This window comes from Pomacea canaliculata, linkage group LG1, assembly GCF_003073045.1.
Source record: "Pomacea canaliculata isolate SZHN2017 linkage group LG1, ASM307304v1, whole genome shotgun sequence".
In the NCBI taxonomy this organism is placed as follows: Eukaryota; Metazoa; Mollusca; class Gastropoda; order Architaenioglossa; family Ampullariidae; genus Pomacea; species Pomacea canaliculata.
The window spans coordinates 13082019-13103868 of NC_037590.1; the positions used below are offsets into that span (position 1 = coordinate 13082019).

At 44.5% G+C, this 21850-nt stretch overlaps 1 protein-coding gene across 1 annotated transcript; it reads left to right on the forward strand.

Annotated features, from left to right (window-relative positions):
• The first annotated feature begins 8793 nt into the window (after positions 1–8793).
• Positions 8794–12414, forward strand: LOC112567041 (neurogenin-2-like). The gene has a single exon (XM_025243518.1). The coding sequence runs from the start codon at positions 9397–9399 to the stop codon at positions 10282–10284; it is 888 nt and encodes a 295-aa protein (XP_025099303.1). The 5' UTR covers positions 8794–9396; the 3' UTR covers positions 10285–12414.
• Positions 12415–21850: the final 9436 nt, after the last annotated feature.

Here is a 21850-nt window from a genome sequence, read left to right on the forward strand (position 1 = left end):
ACAGGAGAGCGCTGGCGACTGCAGGTGATGCGGGTCAAGAGGCAGAAGGATGTTTGGGCTGGAGGCTGGCGGGGGGAGAAGAGTGGGATGAGGCGTTTGAAGTCGTGAGTAGAGAATTGAAGGGAGAAGGGGGACAGCGTTTGAGAAAGCGAGAAGGCAAGTTTTGACGGGTGGGCAAAATGAAACCTCGCCATACACCACGAGATTTCCATTCCACATAAACGTGACAAATCTGCTCCACCTCTCACTTCTGACCTGTTCTTCTCTGAAGTCCGGATGTCTAGCACCTATGAAAAATAACTGAGAGAGGGAGATGACAACAGCCACCGTTCTATTGAGATGTTTCATGTTGTGTATCACGTGATGTGCAAATGAAAGGCAAAACCCTTCTGGATGGTAAACAGTATCGTGACTTTTGTTCCTCAGTTGTTTACAGCTAAGGTTCTGATTTTTTTTTTATTTAATTGTAAAATTCATCTTATTGCTGATCAATAAAAATGTTCCTTAACTAGTCTGGACTTGACTGTTTGTCCCCGAGTGACTGCAGCAAAGAATAAAGTAAGTCGAAGTGTTGAGAATACTGAGTTCTCAAACGGCCATGTAAACTTACTTTAAGCAGTTCTCACTCGGCAGCTGGCATTGACTGTATTCCTCAAAAAACTGGTAAATAATTTTTATTAAAATAATAACTGTGGTCGTATAAGGACACAAACCTTACAAGGCGTCACGATTTCCAGAAGCCGGTGGGTGTTCAGGATGTAGGGACCAGATGGATAATGTGAAAGAAAGGAAAAGCGAGTAGTCAGAAGGAACAAGACAAAAATCTCTCCAGCACCACAAGAGGGCGCTCTTCGATCAGCTGGCAGTCCGAGTAAACAGACCAGCTCCGCGTCCGCCATGTTCATTAGGCGGCCATTGTGTCGGGAGGGAGACTTCATTAATCGAGAGGTATCGTTTTCACGTCCCCTGCGTCCAGGCTACGAGCTCAGAGCGATGATACCCACCCGTTTCTGCGCCGCTTCTCCCTTGAACCTCCCGTGTCCCAGACGCGTTGCCCCTTCCTTATTCATCCCTCCCTTCCCCCCAACCATCCTGATCCTGCTCGAACCCATTGATCCTTCTTTCTCTGTCATAACAATGGTTCACAATACCCTCACCTTCTTTTCTTCTCAGCCTCCGGCTTCTTACCGCAACCCTCCATACGCGAGTAAACTATCGTCAGCAGCAGGTGTATCCCAGTCTACCCGGGTACCAAAAGGCATTCTAGGAATCTGAGTGTTGCCCTACCCTCAAACAAGCATGGCCGTTGGTGGACAGCCAGTCAGCCAGCCAGCCAGGTAGAGATCGCTCCAGTGGAACCTGCGCCTGGTAGTACACAACAACAGGCGTCTCTTTGTGAAACTCATCTCCTTCAACTCATCCAGCAGTCTGAGGCGACTACAAAAGGTTTCGCAAATATTTTGCTTCCTAAATGATTGCTCACAACACTGACCCCTAAATAACGATCGAATCTTTGTTTAGGAATTTACTGCGAAGATCATGGGCGTTGGTTAAGCTGTTGTCTTAAAAATATCTAGCCAGAACTCCATCACATAACTTAGCCATTCCGTCTCAAAATATCTAAATATGTTGTTTGGTCAAACTTCACCCTCCAAATGGAGTTGATCGTGTAATATTTCAACTTGGAATCAGTCTGTTGGAGGGCGGTGTAACACGAACCAATACATTTCAAGAGAGTTCTATATTCTTTTTTTTTTTCAAACCAGCAAAGTCCGTAGGAGCAGTAAACTGTTGGCTGGCTGGTCGACTTGGGGACTGTAAGCGATTTAGGAATGCGTCAATATGAAGAGGGCGACAGAATGACGACGCGTCCCTGGGTGAGAATTGTAACATGGGGACCTCACATCTCGCCTTTCCGATCGCTTAAAAGCACTTTAAACAGTGTTGACAAATCCTTTATTCACAATTACATTCGCAAACTTACTTTTCGTTCCTTGATGTCGACTGTTCCGCAGATGGACTTGTTGTTTTCTTTGTGTCGTGTGATGGCAACACTTTCTTAGGGAGGTGTATTCTACTACATTAGCTAAAGCCTTATGAAAATGTTTGACTGTCAACGTTTTAATTTTTTTTTCCTTTTCTAGTTTGTTTTATGCTGCTTGTCAAAATAAGAATTTTTGCGTTAGTGTGAAAAGCGTGTGACAAGAAAATAAAAAAATGAATAGTAAATTAAAGAATAGAGAAGAAGAAAGAAGATAACGGTAAAAAAAGACAAAAGAAACGAGGAAATGAAAAATAAAAGAAAATCTTGGAGGCTTTTAAGGGCAGAGCTCACCCATTGAAAGAAGAACCAAACACGACCAACTAAAATGTGCTCCCATTGTACATCGCACATTCCGATCACTGGGTGGACAACAAAACCAAGGGAAGGGGGAGTAACATCCCATAGAATGTAATGACTCACCATGAAAAGACCTTGGCATGTGGAGGGCGGGACCAGCCCTCTATTTCTCCGCCTTTATTCCCTAATAAATCAGGTAGCCATCACTGCTGTATGAGCAGGGGAGGCGTCCTCCCCGTCATCGGACACCGTCCGCTCCAGTCTGGATCACAGTGAGTTGACCACTGGCCTTTGGAGTCTTTTTCTTTCTTTCTGTAGGTGCTGAAAGTGTAAATCTTATGTATCAATATTACTTGGACAATAACGATATGAACAGAAAACTGTTGTCCCAGGTGTTCTTGAACCAGTTTGCGGGGAGACTAATTCTCTAGGCTAGTTATTTATTTTTAACAATAGAGGAATTAACCATTATTGTTTCACATCGTGTTATCGGATGGAGGCAGCAGCCTCATCAGCGGTACGGCAAAGACTTTTCCACGTCTTATCTCACTGTTTATTTTCACCAGTGCATCGGCTCACTGCCGTGGAGGGAGGGCACGGCTTGGGGGGAGAGGGGAGTGCTCCTTGCCGCCTCCAGAGTCGGGTGGGTCGCACGGAGGGAAATAGGCGCGCAGGGAGAGCGCTCAGGGTGGGGTGGGGGAGCCTGAAATGTCACCTCACACCTCCAAACAGTGTGCACGTGCCTTTCTTGAGAAGAAAGTGATTTATCCGCCGGCGTCTCGTCAACACGGCAAAGGGCCTCCAATCTCAATCCACTTTACAAAGCTATTGTCTCTCCCTCCTTTTGTGCCGCCAGTGCTTAGGCAGAGACTAGCAGTGCTGCGGCATGGCGGCGGAGTCGCGTGCTGAACGAAGCGAACCCTCGCAGAACGCAAGCGCGTGTTTTTGAAAAAAAAAAAAAAGATTTACTGAGACTGAATTCCCCTAACACAGTAATAATAATCCCTTGCTTCCTCCTCATCATCATCAACACTGTAATAATCATCATCATCTTGTTTCGCAGTGAATTATCAAATACAGAGGACAAAGAGATGTCTGAAGATGACATCAGATCGATCCGCAAGACGTGAACGTCGCCCTCACAATCTATTTTTACCCGCCTCACCCTCGACAAAAAAGAAAAAAAAATGTCGCCCGTCGACGAGGCCGCCGACGAGACCTGCACTTAAACCGCCTTGGAAGCCATTGAGCGCCGCCATGTTTGTTCGCGCCAGACCGCGGCACGTGCGCACGCTTGGTCGTACAGCACGCGCTAATGGCGGCCACGCGCGCACAAGCTTGACAGCACGCGTCAATCACCGAGCCGCACGTGGCGCGTGCACGCGGACTGCTTGTGTTTGGTGACGGATCTCTCTCGTCGCCGCGCTATTCATCTTGACCTTGGGCGAACGTCACCGTGTAACGTACAGATTCCAGTGATTCCAGTGGGAATTGGAAACTTGGATAGCGGCTGGACACTGTGCGACTGTGTGATGTAAATGACTTATGATAGAGTTGTTTGTTGTTGTTTTTTTTTTTTTGTTTTGGACAGCTTAGTAACGTTGAGGGATGTGACGCATCCAACACAAACTAACCTGGACGATAAAATAAACATCATAATTTTCTTTTCAATTTAATTTTTTCCCTCCAAACATGCTTAAAATTTTTTCAACGTTTAGAACAGCCTTTCAAAAATAAATGTTTATTTGGTAAATTTGCTAATCTGGTTTCTGATGCTATTTCTGAAGGACTGTCTTTAGAATAATGGAGGACTGTAATAATATTCTTCCGCGGTCATCCTGCTGTATAAAGCTTGTTTTTTAACTCTTGTCATAGCAAGGACATAATTACAATAAACCGACCAGAGAAATATGGGACGAAGCTTGCCTGAAGGCTGCAGGGTTTTGAGGGAGGAAGCGGGGTGCCTGGGGATGGAGAGGAAAGAGTATGAGGTAGGCAGTAACAAGTGGCTAATGAGACTAAAAGTGTCTTAAACACCATTCCATTCATCTCTCAGCACCGCATCCCTCCAACTCTCCTCTTCTATTTTCCCCTCTCTCATACTCCCAGTGCCTATTAAGTTCCATGTTATTACGTCTATGTTGTTGGCACATCTGCTTCGGCAAACATAAAATAAAAAGCCTTTTTTTTTAAAATGGGACTGAACGAAACCGCAGCGCCCTCCAACCTTTGATCCCATGGTGCTCTCCATCAGCGGGGCCACCCAACCCTTCCAGTCCCGCTCCATCAACTGAATATGAATGTAGAGCTCTGTAGACGGCCCTACCCTCCTCCTCCCCATCGTCACAACCCATCGGCTTCCACTGATTTGTAGCCACCCCCATCCTACCGCCCCTCCCAACCTCAAACGGCAACATTTACAGGTTGCGAACGCTTGGCTCTGCTACTCGCGTACCTGACGGCCATCAGTCATTACTAACACATTACCGGCGCCTCACTTCATTAACCCCACATTGAGGGTCATGTGACCTGTAGGCTGGCTTTTGCAGGTGCAAGTGTGGTGTGCGGTCACGCCGACATTTGCTAGCAGCAGCGACGGGTAACTGGACTGGGAAATTAATAGACATGCATAAACTTTAATTTAGGACGATATTCTACTTGCAGGAAATCTTAAACTTGGAATTTCTCTTACAAACAGACTGATTTCACAAAATACGAAAAATACGTAAATTTAAATTATCAATCAGCTTTTCTCACTTATTTTTTTCACTATTTCACTCTCTGTGCCTCTGCTCTCTCTCTCTCATGCACAAGCGTTAACACACACTGAAACAGTATTTTTTTAAAAAGTCGTGAAGTATCTATTTTATTCTTCATTCTACTGTTCTCTTTTTCGTCCTCTAAAGAGGATAGAACTCTTGCAGGAAATGCTGATGCGACAAACACTACAAAGGTGACAAAATAGTCTACAGTCTTCCTTAGTCTACAGTCGCAGCGCAGTGAATAGTGAGTGGTTCACGGTGTCAAGGCATGCTTTAACTGACAAATCCACATTTGCCAAGAAAATTGTCCATTCACCTAGCAAAGCGAGACTCAACAAAGCACAACCCCGCTTCTGAAATTAAGCAAACTGTAAAGTACAAATCCTACTTCAAGGAGAGTGTGGGACATGGTAAACAATTGCTTCAATTTGCGAAAGTGGAGGAAAAAGAAATAGAGAGACATAGACAGATACCTAGAGACTTCCTGTTGTTGGTGTGGACCTCAAGGGTGAGGTCAACATGGCCATCATCCCGCCATTTCTGATGCGGACAGGTGATGCCGCGCTGCTGTGGTCATCTGCCGGTCTCCGGCCCGGTCGTCCTCACCGTGACAAGTCAACAAAGCGACAACAAAAGCCTTTCTCTCTGGACACAGAAGCGGCGGGCAGGCTTGCCCTGACCACGGTCATTCGAGGTTCCTCCCTGATCACTGTGTCCTTCTTCGGCGCCTTGATTGACGGTACGTGGGGTTCACACTTGACCCCCAGGATCTTTTCTTCTGACCGCGTTAACACCCCCATGATCACGCAGAGGGGAGGCTGGCCTTTAAAAAAAAATAATTGTAAGCGCCCTCAGTCCAGCGAGACTTGTGCCCTACTCTTATTCCCGGATGTTCGAGCTGCACACCCACACTCTCCTAACAAGGTTTTATTCAAAGGTTGTTTCGACATGGAGGCAGACATGTTGTGGCGTGTAAGTACAGGGGGAAATGTAGTAGACCCTTCCACTTACACATTTTGAAAAAGAGGGGTGGCCTGTGCTTTTATCTGTTGACAAGAACCTGGGATCTCTGAGCACGGTAGTGGTGGTGATGATGATGGCGGGTTTTAGTGGTGCTGGAGAATAAGAAGCAGAAGAAGAATGATTAAAGGTAAATTCTTCAATAGTACATTCTCTGACCAGTTATCGCTATTTTAAACCAGACAAAAAGTTCTTCTGGTAACTGTTTAAGGCCACGTCACACTAAATACAACGCCCAGATAAAGAATGTGGAGAAACTATCCCATAAGGCCTTTATGCAAGCTTCATTCAGCTGCCGTTTCGCCCGGAAAGTCGTTTCGATAAACAGTTCAAAGTGGCTTCTATACTTCATTTACACCCCACGGCACCCATTCAGCATGCCTCCTCACAGAAAACGGTAATAGTAAGGTCGATTTGGTTGTGTATACACCGCGCAATCAACACCAAGCTGCACCTTCCCCCTCCCGTCCAACACCAGGAAGGGGAGAAAAATTTATTGCACTTTCAACCGGCAGTAAAAGATGTTCTGTTCTGGCATGACAGAGTCACTAGCTACGAAAGATCTGAGGACTCCTGCCTGTTATGAAACGGATGATTGCAGATTGATTAAAAAAAGCTTATTTTTGTGAACGGGCTTTTTCCCACCCCCCTGCGACTACATCCCGAGGGTTAATTTACTTTTAATTGGGCACCTTGAGTTGAGAGCATCAAAGTGCCGGGCGCGGCGCACAATTAAATATGAATGAAGGTGACATAACGAGGGTGAACGGGCTTCCCTAGCAATGGACTGAAACGAAACTACCCCCCTACACACACACACCCTACTCCTCCCCGTGCAATGCACGTGCTGTCGGCAACGTGGACTAGAGAGGGCGAGGTTACTGGGGGAAACGAATAAGGAGCAATCAAGCATAGCTGAAAATCTTAACCTGACCGAAATTCTCGCAGCCAGGAGCCTGTCATCAACATAGAAATAGTGTCTGGCATAACGTTTGGCCATGAAAGAAAGAATAAGGAAGATGGGCAAAGGACGGTAAACTGTCTTAGAGCTGGATGTTAATTAATGTTTAGTTGAAAAGTGTTGTATAGACTGGGACGCGTGTACCCCATACAAGTAGGTCCTCTTCAGGCTCCGTATTCATCTGTTGCACTGTCTTGTGGTCTGCTGACGGCCGTTGCTCATCCCTGCTTCCCTGCTCACCACCACCACCACCATCATCATCACCACCACCATCGCGATTATCCCCCACTCTCTCCCCTGTTGCATGGCTGGTACCGTGTTCAACAGTTGACTGGTTTTATTCCCGCCGTCTGCACCGTGCAGGGAGTGATTGTTCCTCCACTCAGTCACTCACTCCTTCTGTGTGTTTGGAGCACTCTGTAAACCCGCATGCTACTCGACCGTTGTGTGCCTTGGTACTGCGTGTGTGTGTCTGTGCTCTCTGTCTCTGTCTTGGAACTGGCAACAGCTTACCCATCAGTCAGTTACGAAAATAGGTCTTTAAAGACAAATAAACTAGGAACGAACACTCAGTAATACTCCAACATTGCAAAAACCAAACAAAAACATTAATTTTGTTGCCTGCATTCACACGTGATAATAATGCATTCCTCTCTCTCTCTTGTTCCTTTTTCAACGTTCTCGTCCTTCTTAACATTCGTTTCTCTTTCTTTAATAAAGTGAGAAAGTTTAGAAGGAATAAAACTATAGGTTTCGGGGAGGTCATAATGGGGTTCGCGCACCTTGCCAGCAGACCCACAACGCTGACGCTGACTCTGACTCCCGCTGATCGAAATGCACCCAGCGCGTGGCCTGCACGCGACTGACGTGATACTGTCGATCGATTGGTCAACGTAACAGCCAATGAGAACACGTGATGGGTAAACTGACGGCCGCCTGTCCTTTCAATCCTGGCGCGAGCGACCAAGTAGGCGGAACCCTATTGCGTCGGGCACGCGCGCGTCAACAAGGAAGTGAGCACGCACGTGCATGTGTATGCACACAGAAAGTCGCAGCAATAAGTGTCAGCTATTAAGACACGTGCGCTGAGGTTTTTGTCGGAATTGAACCGAAAGCTTACTAACAGTGAGAGTTTGCTCAATGAGCTGATTGCTGCAGATAAATGGCAATGAAGCTGCTCCTCCGGCCAAAGATCAAAACACCATCTTGCTTGTCGTTTCCCCTGTGCTGACGGGGAACTCTTCAAACAAATTTAGTGCAATGAGGGCAGTCGTATTTTTTAATCCTGACAAAGAGTCGTTTGTCGTCTAGGTAGAGATTAATGAGACAAATTAATGACAAGAGAAATAGTTGTGTCAGGTTATTATGAAACGAAACCTCTTTTCGAATACGGGATTGTGCGGGGGGAACAAGGGTCAAACTAACAATAAATATGTTTATTTCACACTCCCTGTGCCACCTTGCATGACTCGTTCAGAGTAGAGCAACATTCAACAACTCTTGTAACTGAAGTGGGTGGGGACTGCTTAGGATGACGATGCTTTGAAGAGCAGACCCTACTTTAGTAGCTGACCTTTGTGACTGTATTAACATTAACACTCTCCTCGTGTTCCTGTATCAACGAACTTACTCATTCTGTTGGTTTGTTTGCCTGTGTGTTGTTTTGTTTTTCTTCTTAAAGAAGCTTCCATCGTCTTACTGACAGCAGCACTAGGACGAGATCTGGATTTTTTTCTTGTAGCCTAGAGCACACGTCCAGGGCGCGTGCCGACTCACGCGACAGTTCTGAAGGGTGGGTGGTAGGGAGGAGGGGCTGTAGCGCACGCGACGTGAGGGGCGTGACGAGAGGTAGAGAGCATGCGCAAAGGAGTGTGTAGAGACCTGTAAGCCCCGCCCTCCCGTGGAGACACCGCGAGCTATGGTCCTCGTCCTCCTGTCCTCCTGCACGCGCCACGGGCCAAACGGCTACCGACATGACCCGCAACAGTGCAGCCCGCCATAGAATGCAGTCCGCTGACCACTTAAATACGTGGCCCTGCCACCTTTACCTGCGCACTCGCAGTCTGGCCGCCAAACGGAAAGGATCGACAGGAAACCAGTCTTTGCGACATCTTCGTGTGGTTGATGGAAGCTGGGACTTGAACTGACAACAGCCTCCCAACGTTTTGATTCGGTGTGAAGTTGTTGTAGCTGCATAACAGCCAACGGTTGTTGTTACGCAACCTTGACTACACAATAAAGTGGGAACCCAAGGCTTTTCATGTCAAGTTTTCAGGCGTAGGTCAAGCTTCGAGCGCCCCCTAGCCCGCAGCATGAAGGCGACGAAGACACGCGACGAGATGGTCGAGGCAGGGGAGATAAGCGACCAGGAAAGCTCGGTCAAAGGTTACAGGAAGCACACGTGCAAAGCGAGCGCCAGCAAACGTTCTCGCGGATCACGAGGAGGCGCTCTGGATCCCGAGCAGCGGACGATCCTACGGAAGACCCGCCGGGCTCGCGCCAACGATCGCGAGCGTTCGCGCATGCACGAACTGAACAAAGCCCTGGAGGCACTGCGGTTGGTGTTGCCGAACGATGGCGCCCCCTACACGAAGATCGAAACACTTCGCTGTGCGCGAAACTACATCGAGATCCTCACCAAATACCTGGCGGACGAGAACGCCGTGGCCTTCAACCGTCAGCTGCAAGCGCAGCTGGAGGCAGCTGCCGAGGCGCAGATCTCGGCGGCCCCTTACTCGCCCGACAGCTGCCCGAGTAGCCCCTACGAAGACGCGGATGACGGCCTCGTCGAGTATCCCGCTCAGTCTGGCAACTTCACCTCTCAGGGCAGGCTCTACGACTTGAGTGCATTCCCAACCCCTGATTCCAGCCCCAACGCTCAACAGGTGGCGCCCGCTGCAGGCCATCACGTGACTTCGCAGCTTGGTCTCAGTGGACTTGACGCTGTCGTTTCTGCGGGTCTGCGTTTGACCACTGGCGGCGGGTCTGTCTTACCTGCTGCTGACAGCTTTTTTTTCGACAATACCAGTGAAAGGGACAGCACGATCCCCGTCCTCCCAGCAGCCCCAGACTTTAAGATTCTGCAGCGGGTGGCTTGCCTTCCTAGTGAGACACCCGAGGACCGCTACCACGGTTACCATTCGCCGTCTCCTGTTCACTCAGCGCCGACTCAGGTCTACGATGTCGACAGTTTTCTATGACCAGAGAGATAAGCATGGTCGTCTTGGTCTCGCCGACATTTTGCTCTCTCTTGACAGAATCGTTACAGAGTTGGCATTCTCCAATTGACTGATGCGGAATGATTGTTGTTCCAGTCTCGTCTATGCACTAAGGATCGACCGGATTTCACAGGTAATTAATGTTCACCACCACTACCTACTTGTCTGTACATTTCCAGCTTCAGTTCTAGCTTTGAAAACTGTTGACGGCGTCTAATCTTTGTTGGCGTCCAACTGACAGTGTCCTTTAATCTCATTTCCACTTGACTGGGATCGGTTGCACTACAATGTGACTTCCTCCTGCGGACTTGCTGCGTGTATTGGTTCCATGGGATGCTTGTGACACCAATGGCCGCATGTACACAGTGACCTAGGTCAGCATGACCTTTTTCTGTAAGGACAGCCTCGAGAGAACTGAAACATGTTGCAGCCACAAGGCTGTATTTTTGTGTACGTGATATGAACGTGTTATAAACGTGTTTTCTACGTGCTGTAATTTGCTGGACAACATTCACCACCTGATTAAGAGGGTTGTGTTTAATTCTCATCCAGCCTTGGGTGGTTCTTCCAAAAGCGCAGAACTTCTACACACGGTATTTAAAAGAATCTGGAGAGTATGGCGGTAGTGAACCGCTGGGTACTCTCGGTGCAAGTGCAATCTTATAAACAGGCTTTCTCTGTTACAATTTGACTATTATGCTGACTAGTCTTTCTGATGACAGTTTATTGCTTGATACACGAAGTAAATGTCATTTGTTATTATTTCCCGCAGAAGGAATGTTAGTCATATAATGTTCACAAATGTTCGCTTTTTGACGAGGCCAAGCTGTCAAGTGAAGAGTGGGATCGATGTTGGACTGATCATGAAGTTTAGCCCCGAATATCTGACATATCTCCGTGGTTTATGTATGTACTAAATCATAACAACCAGGACCGGTTATATTTTCCAAGATATAGTGGCTGTTCAAGCGACGATCATGTACTGAATACCAGAGAAAATATTTTTAATAACAAGTGAAAATGTCGAAAGTAACTTTCTGCAAACAATTCTCTTAAATGGGACAATGATTCATTTGTATCTCGAGTCATCTTCCCATCATTTCGGGTTAGTTTGAAGATTTTTTTTCTGCGAGAAAAACTGCCGATTGTAGGGATGATGCTGTAAAGAGTAATTTAATACGAGCTAAGTGACTTGTAATTTCTCTCAACTAGATCATCTCTCCCATCTCTATCTCTCTGTATTTTTCTGTCTCCGATTTTTTGTTCAAGTATGACATTCTGTTTTCTCATTTTGACATGAAGAAAAATCATTTCCAGAGTAAGTACGCCAGAAAATGTCGGTTATTGTGCAATCTGTGATAACAAGAACTCCGAGAATGAGATCAGATATTTTCAAACAAACTGTACTAATATGACACCTCAGGAAAAAAAAAAGCTGCAGCCGTTTGCCGCGATCCCGATGTAGGCTGACCTCTGTCAGTCTTGAGGGATGGAGAACAGATGTTGTCAGTCTGGGTGCCTGCAGTAATTAAAGGAGATAAACATGTATATACTCATGCTGATGTCATTAACAGTCTTTCGTGGCCAGTATTCTTCCCACGTACCTACCCCATCCCCCAACCGGACTTTCTGCAAAATCGTCGATCGGCTCTTGCATTCCATTTTTAAGATGTTGCCTGGTGACAGGGACATGCCCAAGTTTTAATGAATTTGTTTTAAAGAGAGGTTCACAACGGAAGGTTGGTTAGTTATAATTATTAGCTCAGTGTTCACATCTTGAGAGAAACCAGTATTGCATGTGTGGCCTTTGACTTTACTGCAAATACTACCTCCATCAGCTGTTGAATATTTAGTGGTGGGAGGCTAAAAAATAAACAGCCTCTAAGTTACTCGACAGACTGGATCTTATTTTATTTATTTGTATTTATTTTATTGATTTTTTGTTTATTTGTTTGTTTTGTTTGTTTCTTTTTGGTTTAAATCAAGCATATGAACTTCGAGTGAGGTTAAAATCTGTTCAAAAGTGCCAGTTTAAACGTGTGAATAAAAATTTTTAAATTAAAATCTTGTTTGTGAATGTGCGTGTGTGTGAGTGAGTGAGAGAGAGAGAGCAAAAACTACAAATATACCGACAGAATGAATGAGAGAGACAGAGAAAGAGGAAGACACATACATACTGCCTGCGCCACATCTTCTGTAGAGTCCATTATCTGATCAAGGACGTTCTTCCCTAGTAGAAGCGACACGCGCCTCCTGCGCTCACTTGTGACCACATCGACCAGGTCCTTGACCACCAGGATAGGAACGTCCTCAGACGCTGGCCGTAAACATGTCCACCACCGCCACTCCTGAGTTTGTTTTAGCTGTAAGTCCTGTATGTGCCCTCGTGCCCACTCGTCAGTGACCGTCGTTACCTCACTGCCGGTGTCGAGCAACGCCATCACTCAACTGCCATAAATGACAACCTCCGCCGTCGGACACTTTCCAGTCAGGCCAGCTACACTTTATTTCCCTGTCATCCTGTTACGGACGACGGGGGCAGTCACTTTCCCTGACCGGTCGTGCTGCAGTCCTCCGAGATGGTGTCAATCGCCGCCACTTCGACGCTCTGCGCCGCCTTCTACCTCGCCTGCTTAAATTCTGGAGCTTCGCGGCGTATTCGTCGACCACCTCATCACGTTGCTGTGGCACTGATTTTTCCTTCCGTTCGCCGTACGCCTCCACTAGGACACCCAAGATCTTTCTCGGCGTATCTCTTGCGTCATGCGGAAGCATCAACACTCGACGTCTGCAGGTCCCTCCAGCGAGCTCAAGATGTAACCACGAGCCGCATTCTGACACATCGGGTTTATGGCGAGAGCTAACTCGACCTCTGTTTCAATCTCGTCGACACTCGTTGGTCCACCGGCAAACTACTGAAAGCGGACTAACTAGTATGCTCGTAGAGCCTCTGCCCACCCAACGGATAGCATCATGGTCCTCTCTATGTACTAATCTTCTGTCGTGGGCTTCTGCCCGGGATGAACAAATGTTTCTTTTTTGTTCAGCAGTGCTTTTAGGCCCTTGGTCAGCCAAGGTTTGTTGTTAGGATAAACATACACTGCCTTGATGGACTGGTGCAATCAACACTATTTTACCCCTCACTTTTACTCCTAACTGTTTGTTAAATGTCTGTATGGGTATGTGAGCAAAGACAAATTTCTGTCCTCCTGGGCAGACAATAAAGTCTGTTTTGATTTGATTTTGATTTGATTTGATACATAAATATACGCGTGCACGCTCACAGAGAGCAAGGGAGGGAAAAACAAAGTGTACATATTGTTTATCTGTTTATCGACAGCCTGATATAAACTTTTAGTCTTTATTTTCTCTTATAAATCTAACAGCTCTTGAACTGTCCTTCTTTCGGAAACCATTTTAGGATTCACTCTAGTGTTTGCTTGGCTGGCTGAAAATTTCTTGTTGGCGTCGACTGCGTTTTGCTTTTGTTTATTATTTTTTTATAGGTAGAATAAATTAATTATTAACTATATATCCTTATTCTAAAATGTTTCAGTATCTGTACAGAAATAAATAAAATACTGAAGTATGCAAGTTCATAACAAGAACATATACTCCATGTGAACATAAAAACTATATGTAAAGTAACATCAGGGTGGAAGCTGTATCTGCTGGGAATAAGGGATACTAGAACTAGAGAATAACTGCTAGGAAAAACATCTCATGCTTCAGAACATTTTTTTCTAAATCAAACATATAAAGGGGTTCCTTGGTTTTAACTATATAAAGCTAAGTGTTTGGACTGTAAAGCAATTTTAGTATGAATTTTTTATATTTATTTCGCCACACGCATGTATCAGGGAAATCATTGTACCGGGAGTACATTCCAGTATATCTCAACGAAGCATTATATATACTGAGTGTAACTTATATATATATAAATGTGATGAGTGGTTAAAATAAATTAATGCATGTCTGTACAAAGTATGCATTAGAATTTTAAAATGAATGCAAGATTTTTTTTTAGACTAGATACCATCAGCTGAAGCATTGACAACCCAAGCTTATCCATGTACAATCGTGACCTCTGTCATTGACCTCTTTCTGTGCGTGATGTACTTAGGTGTGAATCTCGAGAACGGAAGGAATGTATTCATCGAGATATGGGAGATAATTTCTTGTACTAATCTTTACCCAGTCCTTAAACAACAATAAAACAACAGCAACAAAACAAACAACAACAAACAACAACAACAACAACAACAACAACAATGCAACCGACAAGACCTTAAAGTCAGAAAATTTCCATAAATAAAAACAATATATTTACTATAGGATCTAAACACGGACAAGATAAATGCACATTATTTAAAATTGAAGCAGTCGTCTATGTTTTGAAGCATTTTTCACGAGCACTGATCAACTGGCTTCTGTAACACGCTTATGAGCTTTGTTAGCCCCTATGTGTGGTCCCACCTGCTGGCCTCCTTGCTAGGGGGCTAGAACCTTTGCTAGCAGCTCCCGTCTATGTACAAGTCTATAGGTGTCGACCAGAACATAAGACAGATGGACACAATAAAGTGAATTCACTGGCATGGAATCGAACTATTACTTGTCAAGCTCTTGAGCTCAGGCTCCCAAAAATGAAGCAAAAAAAAACTGTGCGGGTAGCTCATGGGTTGAAGGCCAAGGGATCTAGTCGAGTATGAAGAAAGGAAAAAAAAAAAAAGAAAACAAAAAAAAAAAAGAAAATCCGTTGTTACAGTTTACTCAATAGTTTTGAGGGCATCGGTGAAGACTGAAGTTTGACAGCGGTCGATGCTATCAACGCCCTCGGTAACGGTCTCCCACTCAATGCCCCAGGAAAAAACATCAGCCCTCACCCTTCATTCGCTACAGCACTGCAGGTGGTTTTTTAAATAATTATTATCATTATTTTCTAAACGTGACAGATTCGGGATACAGGTCAGTGCAATAATCGACCTTAGGATTCAAACTCTAGTCTGGAAGGTTGAAACGAAACCTTACCCTTTGCAAGTACCCGGAGAGGACTGATACCCGGGTTTGATTGGGGTGAGCACGAAAACTGCTGGAGCTTTCAACGGGTGTCGCGATGCGGGTCCACTTGAGCGACGTCTGGTGTCGCTGTCCTTCGCTGGTCGTCAACAGAGATGCGGGCTGCCAGGTATGTGGTGGTGCATCTGCACCGGGGCTTGTGGGTCGTTTGTTCCCACATATCTCGTGTTGAACTACGGGACCTTTGCTAACTCACTGACAAGGCCACAGGGACAGGATGCCACAGAGAGAAAGCCAACGTGGTCGGGTGGGAAGCAGTCGTGAGGAAACAAGATCTTGTCTCAAACACTCTCTGCAGTTTACTTCTGTCTACACGCCGGTGTGCCATTGTTTTCTGGCTTCTCGACTGTCGCTTTAATAATCGAACTTTAGTCTTTACAACTTTTTTTTTCATGTTCTTTAGTATCGGGGTTTTTTGTAATTTGTTGTTTTTGTTTTGTTTTTTTTTGTTTTGTTTTTTTCACTCTTTGCATGTCCCTATTTTATTTTATTTCTTGTGTCACACTATTATGCTTATGTTGTTTCTTTCTTTCCTTTTTTATACTTTCTTTCCTTTAATCTTATTTTTTTAAATTCCATCTGTAATTTTTCCTTTCCTTTCATTCATTCTTCCTTTTCTCTTTCCTTCATGACTTTCATTTCTATTATTACTTCTTTATTTAGTCTTTCCTTCTTTCTTTATTTCTTTCCACCCTTCTTCCAAGAAGAGCGTCGGGGGATGTGCAGATTCATCATCATCATCATTATTAACAACAATAACAACAACAAATTACTCGATTCTTCCACGTCTCCTTCAGATTTTTAAAAATTGTCTTGCTGTGGATGTTATGAAAAAGTGAAGAAGACCTAACAACGTGTTTTCATAGAAGCTTTGAGCACCGAACGAACACACTGTGACAAACACAAAACACGTGACATCTGACGATGCCGGTAATCAGGCAGACACCCCGTTGCCCTCTTCAGGGTATTCATTCACCCATGTTGGGTGTCCTCAAGGGAGTTGTTTCCATGGATAACCACAGAACTAGCTCTTTCCTTCTTTGGGTTTTTGTTTTCCCTGCTTTCTTTCTTTGTTTTGCTTTTTGTTTTATTTTTTTCTGAAACTCAGTTATTCCTCCCACGAGAATTTAAAAGCAACTTTCAAATTCATTCACCTGCAACTTCCGCCACATACATTTTTCTGAAGAATGCCACCCACCTACCCAGCTCCCTGTCGTGGGAGGATAAAGAATTGAAGGATGAAAGAGGGAGGTAAGGAAAACGCCTCTCCCGATTGCCCTCCCCTGCCTTACATAACAAAGCGGTCCTTAGGTTCGGGTTGGGGTAGCTGCCGCTTCTTTTTATCTCGAAAGAACAATCAACTATTCCTGATTATTCACCCGTTAAGCTTCTGTTTTGAGCGGCATACTTAATCAGTATGAATGTAAGGCATTCGATATTTAACAGGCCAGGGGCGGACTACTTAGTATTTTGAAGCTATAAAACTTTTACTTTCATCCTCTAACTTTGTAGTAATTGAAAGGAGTAGGAATACATCCTTGATTGCTGATTTGAGATAAGTGGAGGCCGAGTTAACTGTTCTAGCAAGTAAAACCCACGTGTGTTACAAAGCGCAGGAATTAATCGTATTTGTCGAAAACACAACGACAATGTGAGCAGTTGATTCCAGGGCTTTGTTTGTGCGAACAGATTTGAATTAACTTCCACCTCACACCTGCGTACTACAAGCTACACATACAAGATAATGTAACATACAAACAACAACAAAATATAAAATACAGATATAAATGATAGAAAAAATAACACAGAATATAAAACACAAATTGTACAGAAAGTAAAAATACAGATATACACAATAGAAAAAATAGCACAGAATATAAAATATAAATTGTAGTAAATAAAATAAATAATAGGAATAAAATGTAAAATATAAATATGCACATGGAATATGTAAGATATGGAGAATGTTGGGGTCTGACCGCCACTACCAGCAGTGGATAGGTGTTGTCAAAGATATGCATACTTGAATCTGATAGACTGTCAGCGCTGGATAATGGTCATCGAGGGGTTGCATACTTAGTCTGTCTGATAGACTGCCAGTGTCTGACGCAGCTGCGCGTGCGGTGAGTACTCGAGTCACAAACCTCGCGCCAAGTCGCGCCGCCGAGAAGCATGGTCACGGCTCGCGCACTCATCTGTCAACAGCGGGAGTAGGGTGGCCTATTGTGCGCCAGGCTGACAGAAATAATACCAGATAACGGGTGTTCTTGTGTGGGTGTCTAAGGGTGGACTGGAAAGACCATCCGTATTATCTACCCCGATGTGCAGCTGTGTGCTACCCCTATCGGTGACCAAACAATGAATGTCCAATCACGTTGCTCGGCAACACTTTTGATTTAGTAACACTGTGTGTGTGTGTGTGTCTGCGTGCGTGTGTATTTCCTTTACATTTTTTCTTACAAATAAATTTTCTTTCCATACAACTTATGCACATGGACTGTTTAGGGATTTGATATCCACCGAGTGAGGGCTTATCTCTCTCTTTATATTTATTTTATTTCCATACCCATTCGTTGTGGATTTTACCAGGTTATTTATTACCACCTACCCCATTCGTCACCTCTTACTACTTTCTTTATAGCGAGAACTTGCCGCTTCGTGGAGGCACCGTTAATCGCCCAGTCTATCCCCTGACAGCTCCTTATAGGTCCTTTATTTTAACGGATCTACTGCTGTCTCACAAATTTTGCCGGATTTGATCTTAACTTGTACTTGTTATTTAAAAGTTATCAGAGTCATCCTTCCTGCCCGAGCTGCATCAACCATCAGTAATTACCAACGTGACGTAGTACACTGTTAGCGGTGCTCGTTGATCGCAGGTACGAGTCGGGTAATTTGCTAGCGGATAATTAACGGATCGGTTTTGGAGGCGGAACTTTATAGGTTATGTTTATATCCCCTTTATCTACCAATATCTACAAAAAAAAAAAAAGAAAAAAAGAAACGCAAACAATTAAGGTTGTTCGCATACGACAGACTTCTGCGTTGGCGCAGTGAAGTGAGCTTTACACACAAGAACGAAGTTGATACACTGCTCATGATTTGTGCCACCAGTCGGGTAGGTCTTTAAAAGAGGCTGAGAGTGAGGAAGAGAAGCAGACGATACTTCGAGGGTATCGAGATATCAAAGAAGTGCAGCCGTGTGTGACCGCTGTCTCCGCTCTGACCAACAAGCGGACGCACGCATCGTCAAGACTCGGTTCACAGAAGCGTGAAGTGCGCGTGAAGTGCCACCGTGCGGACTGGCCACCCGCACGCATGCGCGCTGTCTCGCGGGTAGGTGCTGGCACGCGCTGGTCGAGTGGGCGCGTGCGGCGGTTGTGACAAGGCGACAGTCGAGGACCTCTTGCTGTCGTTTGAAGGACCACCGTCGACAACAAGCAGTCGTCATGCACGAGTTTCCTCCTCTCTGGCAGGGCGACAGGCAACATCACAATGAGGTGTCGGTGACAGGCGCTGATGTTTGTGTTGGTTGTTGCGAGCTGCACGACTATTGTTTCGTCAACAGGCTAGCGACCTGCAGGCGTTCGGTTCGCATTACAGGGCAGAGCAGAAAAATAGGCATAAGGATGAAAAATTTCTTTGAACTTTTGTAAGGAACAAAAAAAATAAAATGTTCTATAAAACAATTAACACGTAAACGTATGGACAGATTTCCGCGATTCACAAATCAATTTGATAGGGGGGCAGCCATATGCGTTACTAAGAATAGTGTTGAGGATATGGACTTCCGCTTCAGCCATAGATGGTTGTTTGCAGCTAGTGAAGCGGGATACATCTCCAACAGGGTTTTTTTTCTTTCTTTCTTTTCTTGAAGGACTTGGAAACGGACATAAGCGACGAAGCAGTTGTGCAGCTTTTAGTAAAAGTAAAGAAAACGTAATAAAGAAAATTAAGATGTAACGGCCACACGGAGGAAAGCAATTGTTCGCTTTCGCAGACAAAGAGCGATCAGACAAAGAAGTTTTAATAGTTGTCTCACAATAATCCTATTTCTTTTGTAGCAAGTTGTAACAAAATTGCTCAAATATATAGAGCTGTTTATGTGGAGTAATAATTACTTTCCCCCTCTGATTGAAAATAGTAATGAACATTAAGTATTTGACAAACTTTTCATCTGTTCTCGCCTAGTATCAACATTTACACCCTGCATAACACCTGCTTTGGCTTATTGCCCAGTTTTTCATATTCTATTTTATTCACTTCTTCACTTGATAAACATAATTTCATCAAATTTATTATCATTATCTGTTTGTAGTCAAACTTATGCAAATTGTGCCATATGTTGTATTCTTCTATATTTATATCTTGCTGTTGAAAATGATAGGGATGGGAAGGAGAGGAGTTTATTTTAATATTTGTTACGTATTTCCCACTAACAAAAGAAAAACAAGAATTATAAAGAAAGATTCTTTATCATAGCCATTTCTACTGCCACCACAACGACATCACAAAAGCTATCCTGTTAATGCCTTCATAATAAATACAAAGACATTTGCTGAATTTTAAGGTCAACACGCAAGTTATCACTCCTTTAGTCTTGTTGAGCTCCATTTTTTCCATTATTAATGAATAATTTCAATATTTGCTGGATTTCTGACAAACAGCTGATTTAGGGATCTCCATGAGTTATTGAAATGAGGGTACATGTAATTAGTCTCAACAACTTTACGCCCTCACAATGCCATCAGGGCGAGCAGACAGCCAAAGGCACACATCAGTTATGATAGTCCCTTTATCCTTTTTGATATATACTGTGTCAACTAAACATTTAAGAGTTTCCTGTCCACTTTTTTTTTTTTTATAAAGGACATTCCCTCTAAAACTTGGTATAAATGATTACATCTGAATTTCCCTCGGTCAGAGAATTTTTTTCTAGAAACATTTTTCACAATACTGTGCGTCTAATCTTCCGTACATCGTGCGACACTTTGCATATATTATTATTTTTTTTCCTGATGTATGCGAAAGTTCTGCCACAGCAGTAGTATCTACCAATAGTTGTAAAAATCGCCGTAACTTTCGACAACTAAAACATCGTCTTCCAGCTCCTTCATTCTAATTGAATGAACTGCAGACTTTCCATCAGAATGTCTCTACTAAGCCATCATGAAGAACTTTAACGCCTTTAAAACCAAGGAAAAACAAAAACAAAAAAAAAAATAAAGGCGAAGCAAACAACCGGAAACTGTCTTCAAAATTTTCACCAGTGACTTTACCTTTAACCTCTTTAAGTTTTCGTGTTCACTGGGTCACGAAACCCCTGGATACCTTAAAAATGTTTTCCATTTTTATTCTGTTTCTCCCTTTCTTACATTATTTTTCAAATTGTTTACTTTTATTTTAAAACATTTCATTATTGTTTTCTTTTTTTCCAAACAAAACCATTTATTTCTCCTCAAATAAAATATTTCCGTCAGACAATTTACATCAACCTGACTATTCTAAATGACAACGTGATCTGTGCAGAAGATTCTGGACAAAGAGGCACAGTCGGTCGCCAGTCGTTTCACAAGTGTCGGAGAGGGACGAGATGTGAGGTGAGGTGCGTGTCAGTGCTGTGCGTTCATGTCGAGGGCTGCAGCTCGTGTGTGTGGACGGCCTGGCAGGATACCAGATAGCTGGCTGCGATAAGACGCAAGTGTCGAGGCGGATTAATAGGCCACAAGTCACCCCCTCTTCGTGTTTTCCGCTTCTTTTCTCGCGCCATCGCCTTTAGACACTCCAGCTCGAACCTCATTGCCTCCCTTTCCTCGGTGCATTACCTCCCCTCGGCGTCCTTGCTCGCGTTTCAACTGGCCATCTGATTGGTCGGTGTCTGTTTCAGGTCGCACGTGCTGCGGCCCCTGAGGGGGCTAGTAGGGGTGGGGGCAACTGTGAACATTTTTCCCCGCCCTCCAATTTTCAGCAGCGTGGACGTGGGTTTTAATTAAGGCTTACTTGACTCCACTGGTGCAGGTCTAACCAAAGAAGGCAATAATTTGCACGTTTCGAAACTGTATTGCACGTGTGGCGTGAAGGGTCCCCGCTTTGTCTTTCTCTCCACCTTCGACGACGACCTCTGTCGAGCGGCACTGGTACCGGTTCTGAACCCTTCCCCCACCCCTTAAAAAAAAAAAACTCTCCTTCCGCGATTAAGCCGAGACCCCAATTTGCAATCGCCAAACACTTCTCTAGACTGGTACCAGTCATAATGAGTCTGCCCCTTCCTCTTCTCTTTCGAAGCAATGCTCTTTCCACATTTCCCTTTTTTTAATGTCCCGGAGATACTCTTCGCTTGTTAGGCCACGGGGTCTGGACCAGCAGATGCAGAGCTTAGAAGAGGACAAATGCGATTCGCAGCTGGATTCTGTAGAAGGATGTCAGTAAGACGAAGCATGGAAAAAACAAAGAGTGAACCAAAACAAAACAA

Bases quoted from the DNA above. Each gene is read 5' to 3' on its own strand.
- LOC112567041 (XM_025243518.1), top strand. From the start codon at position 9,397: ATGAAGGCGACGAAGACACGCGACGAGATGGTCGAGGCAGGGGAGATA.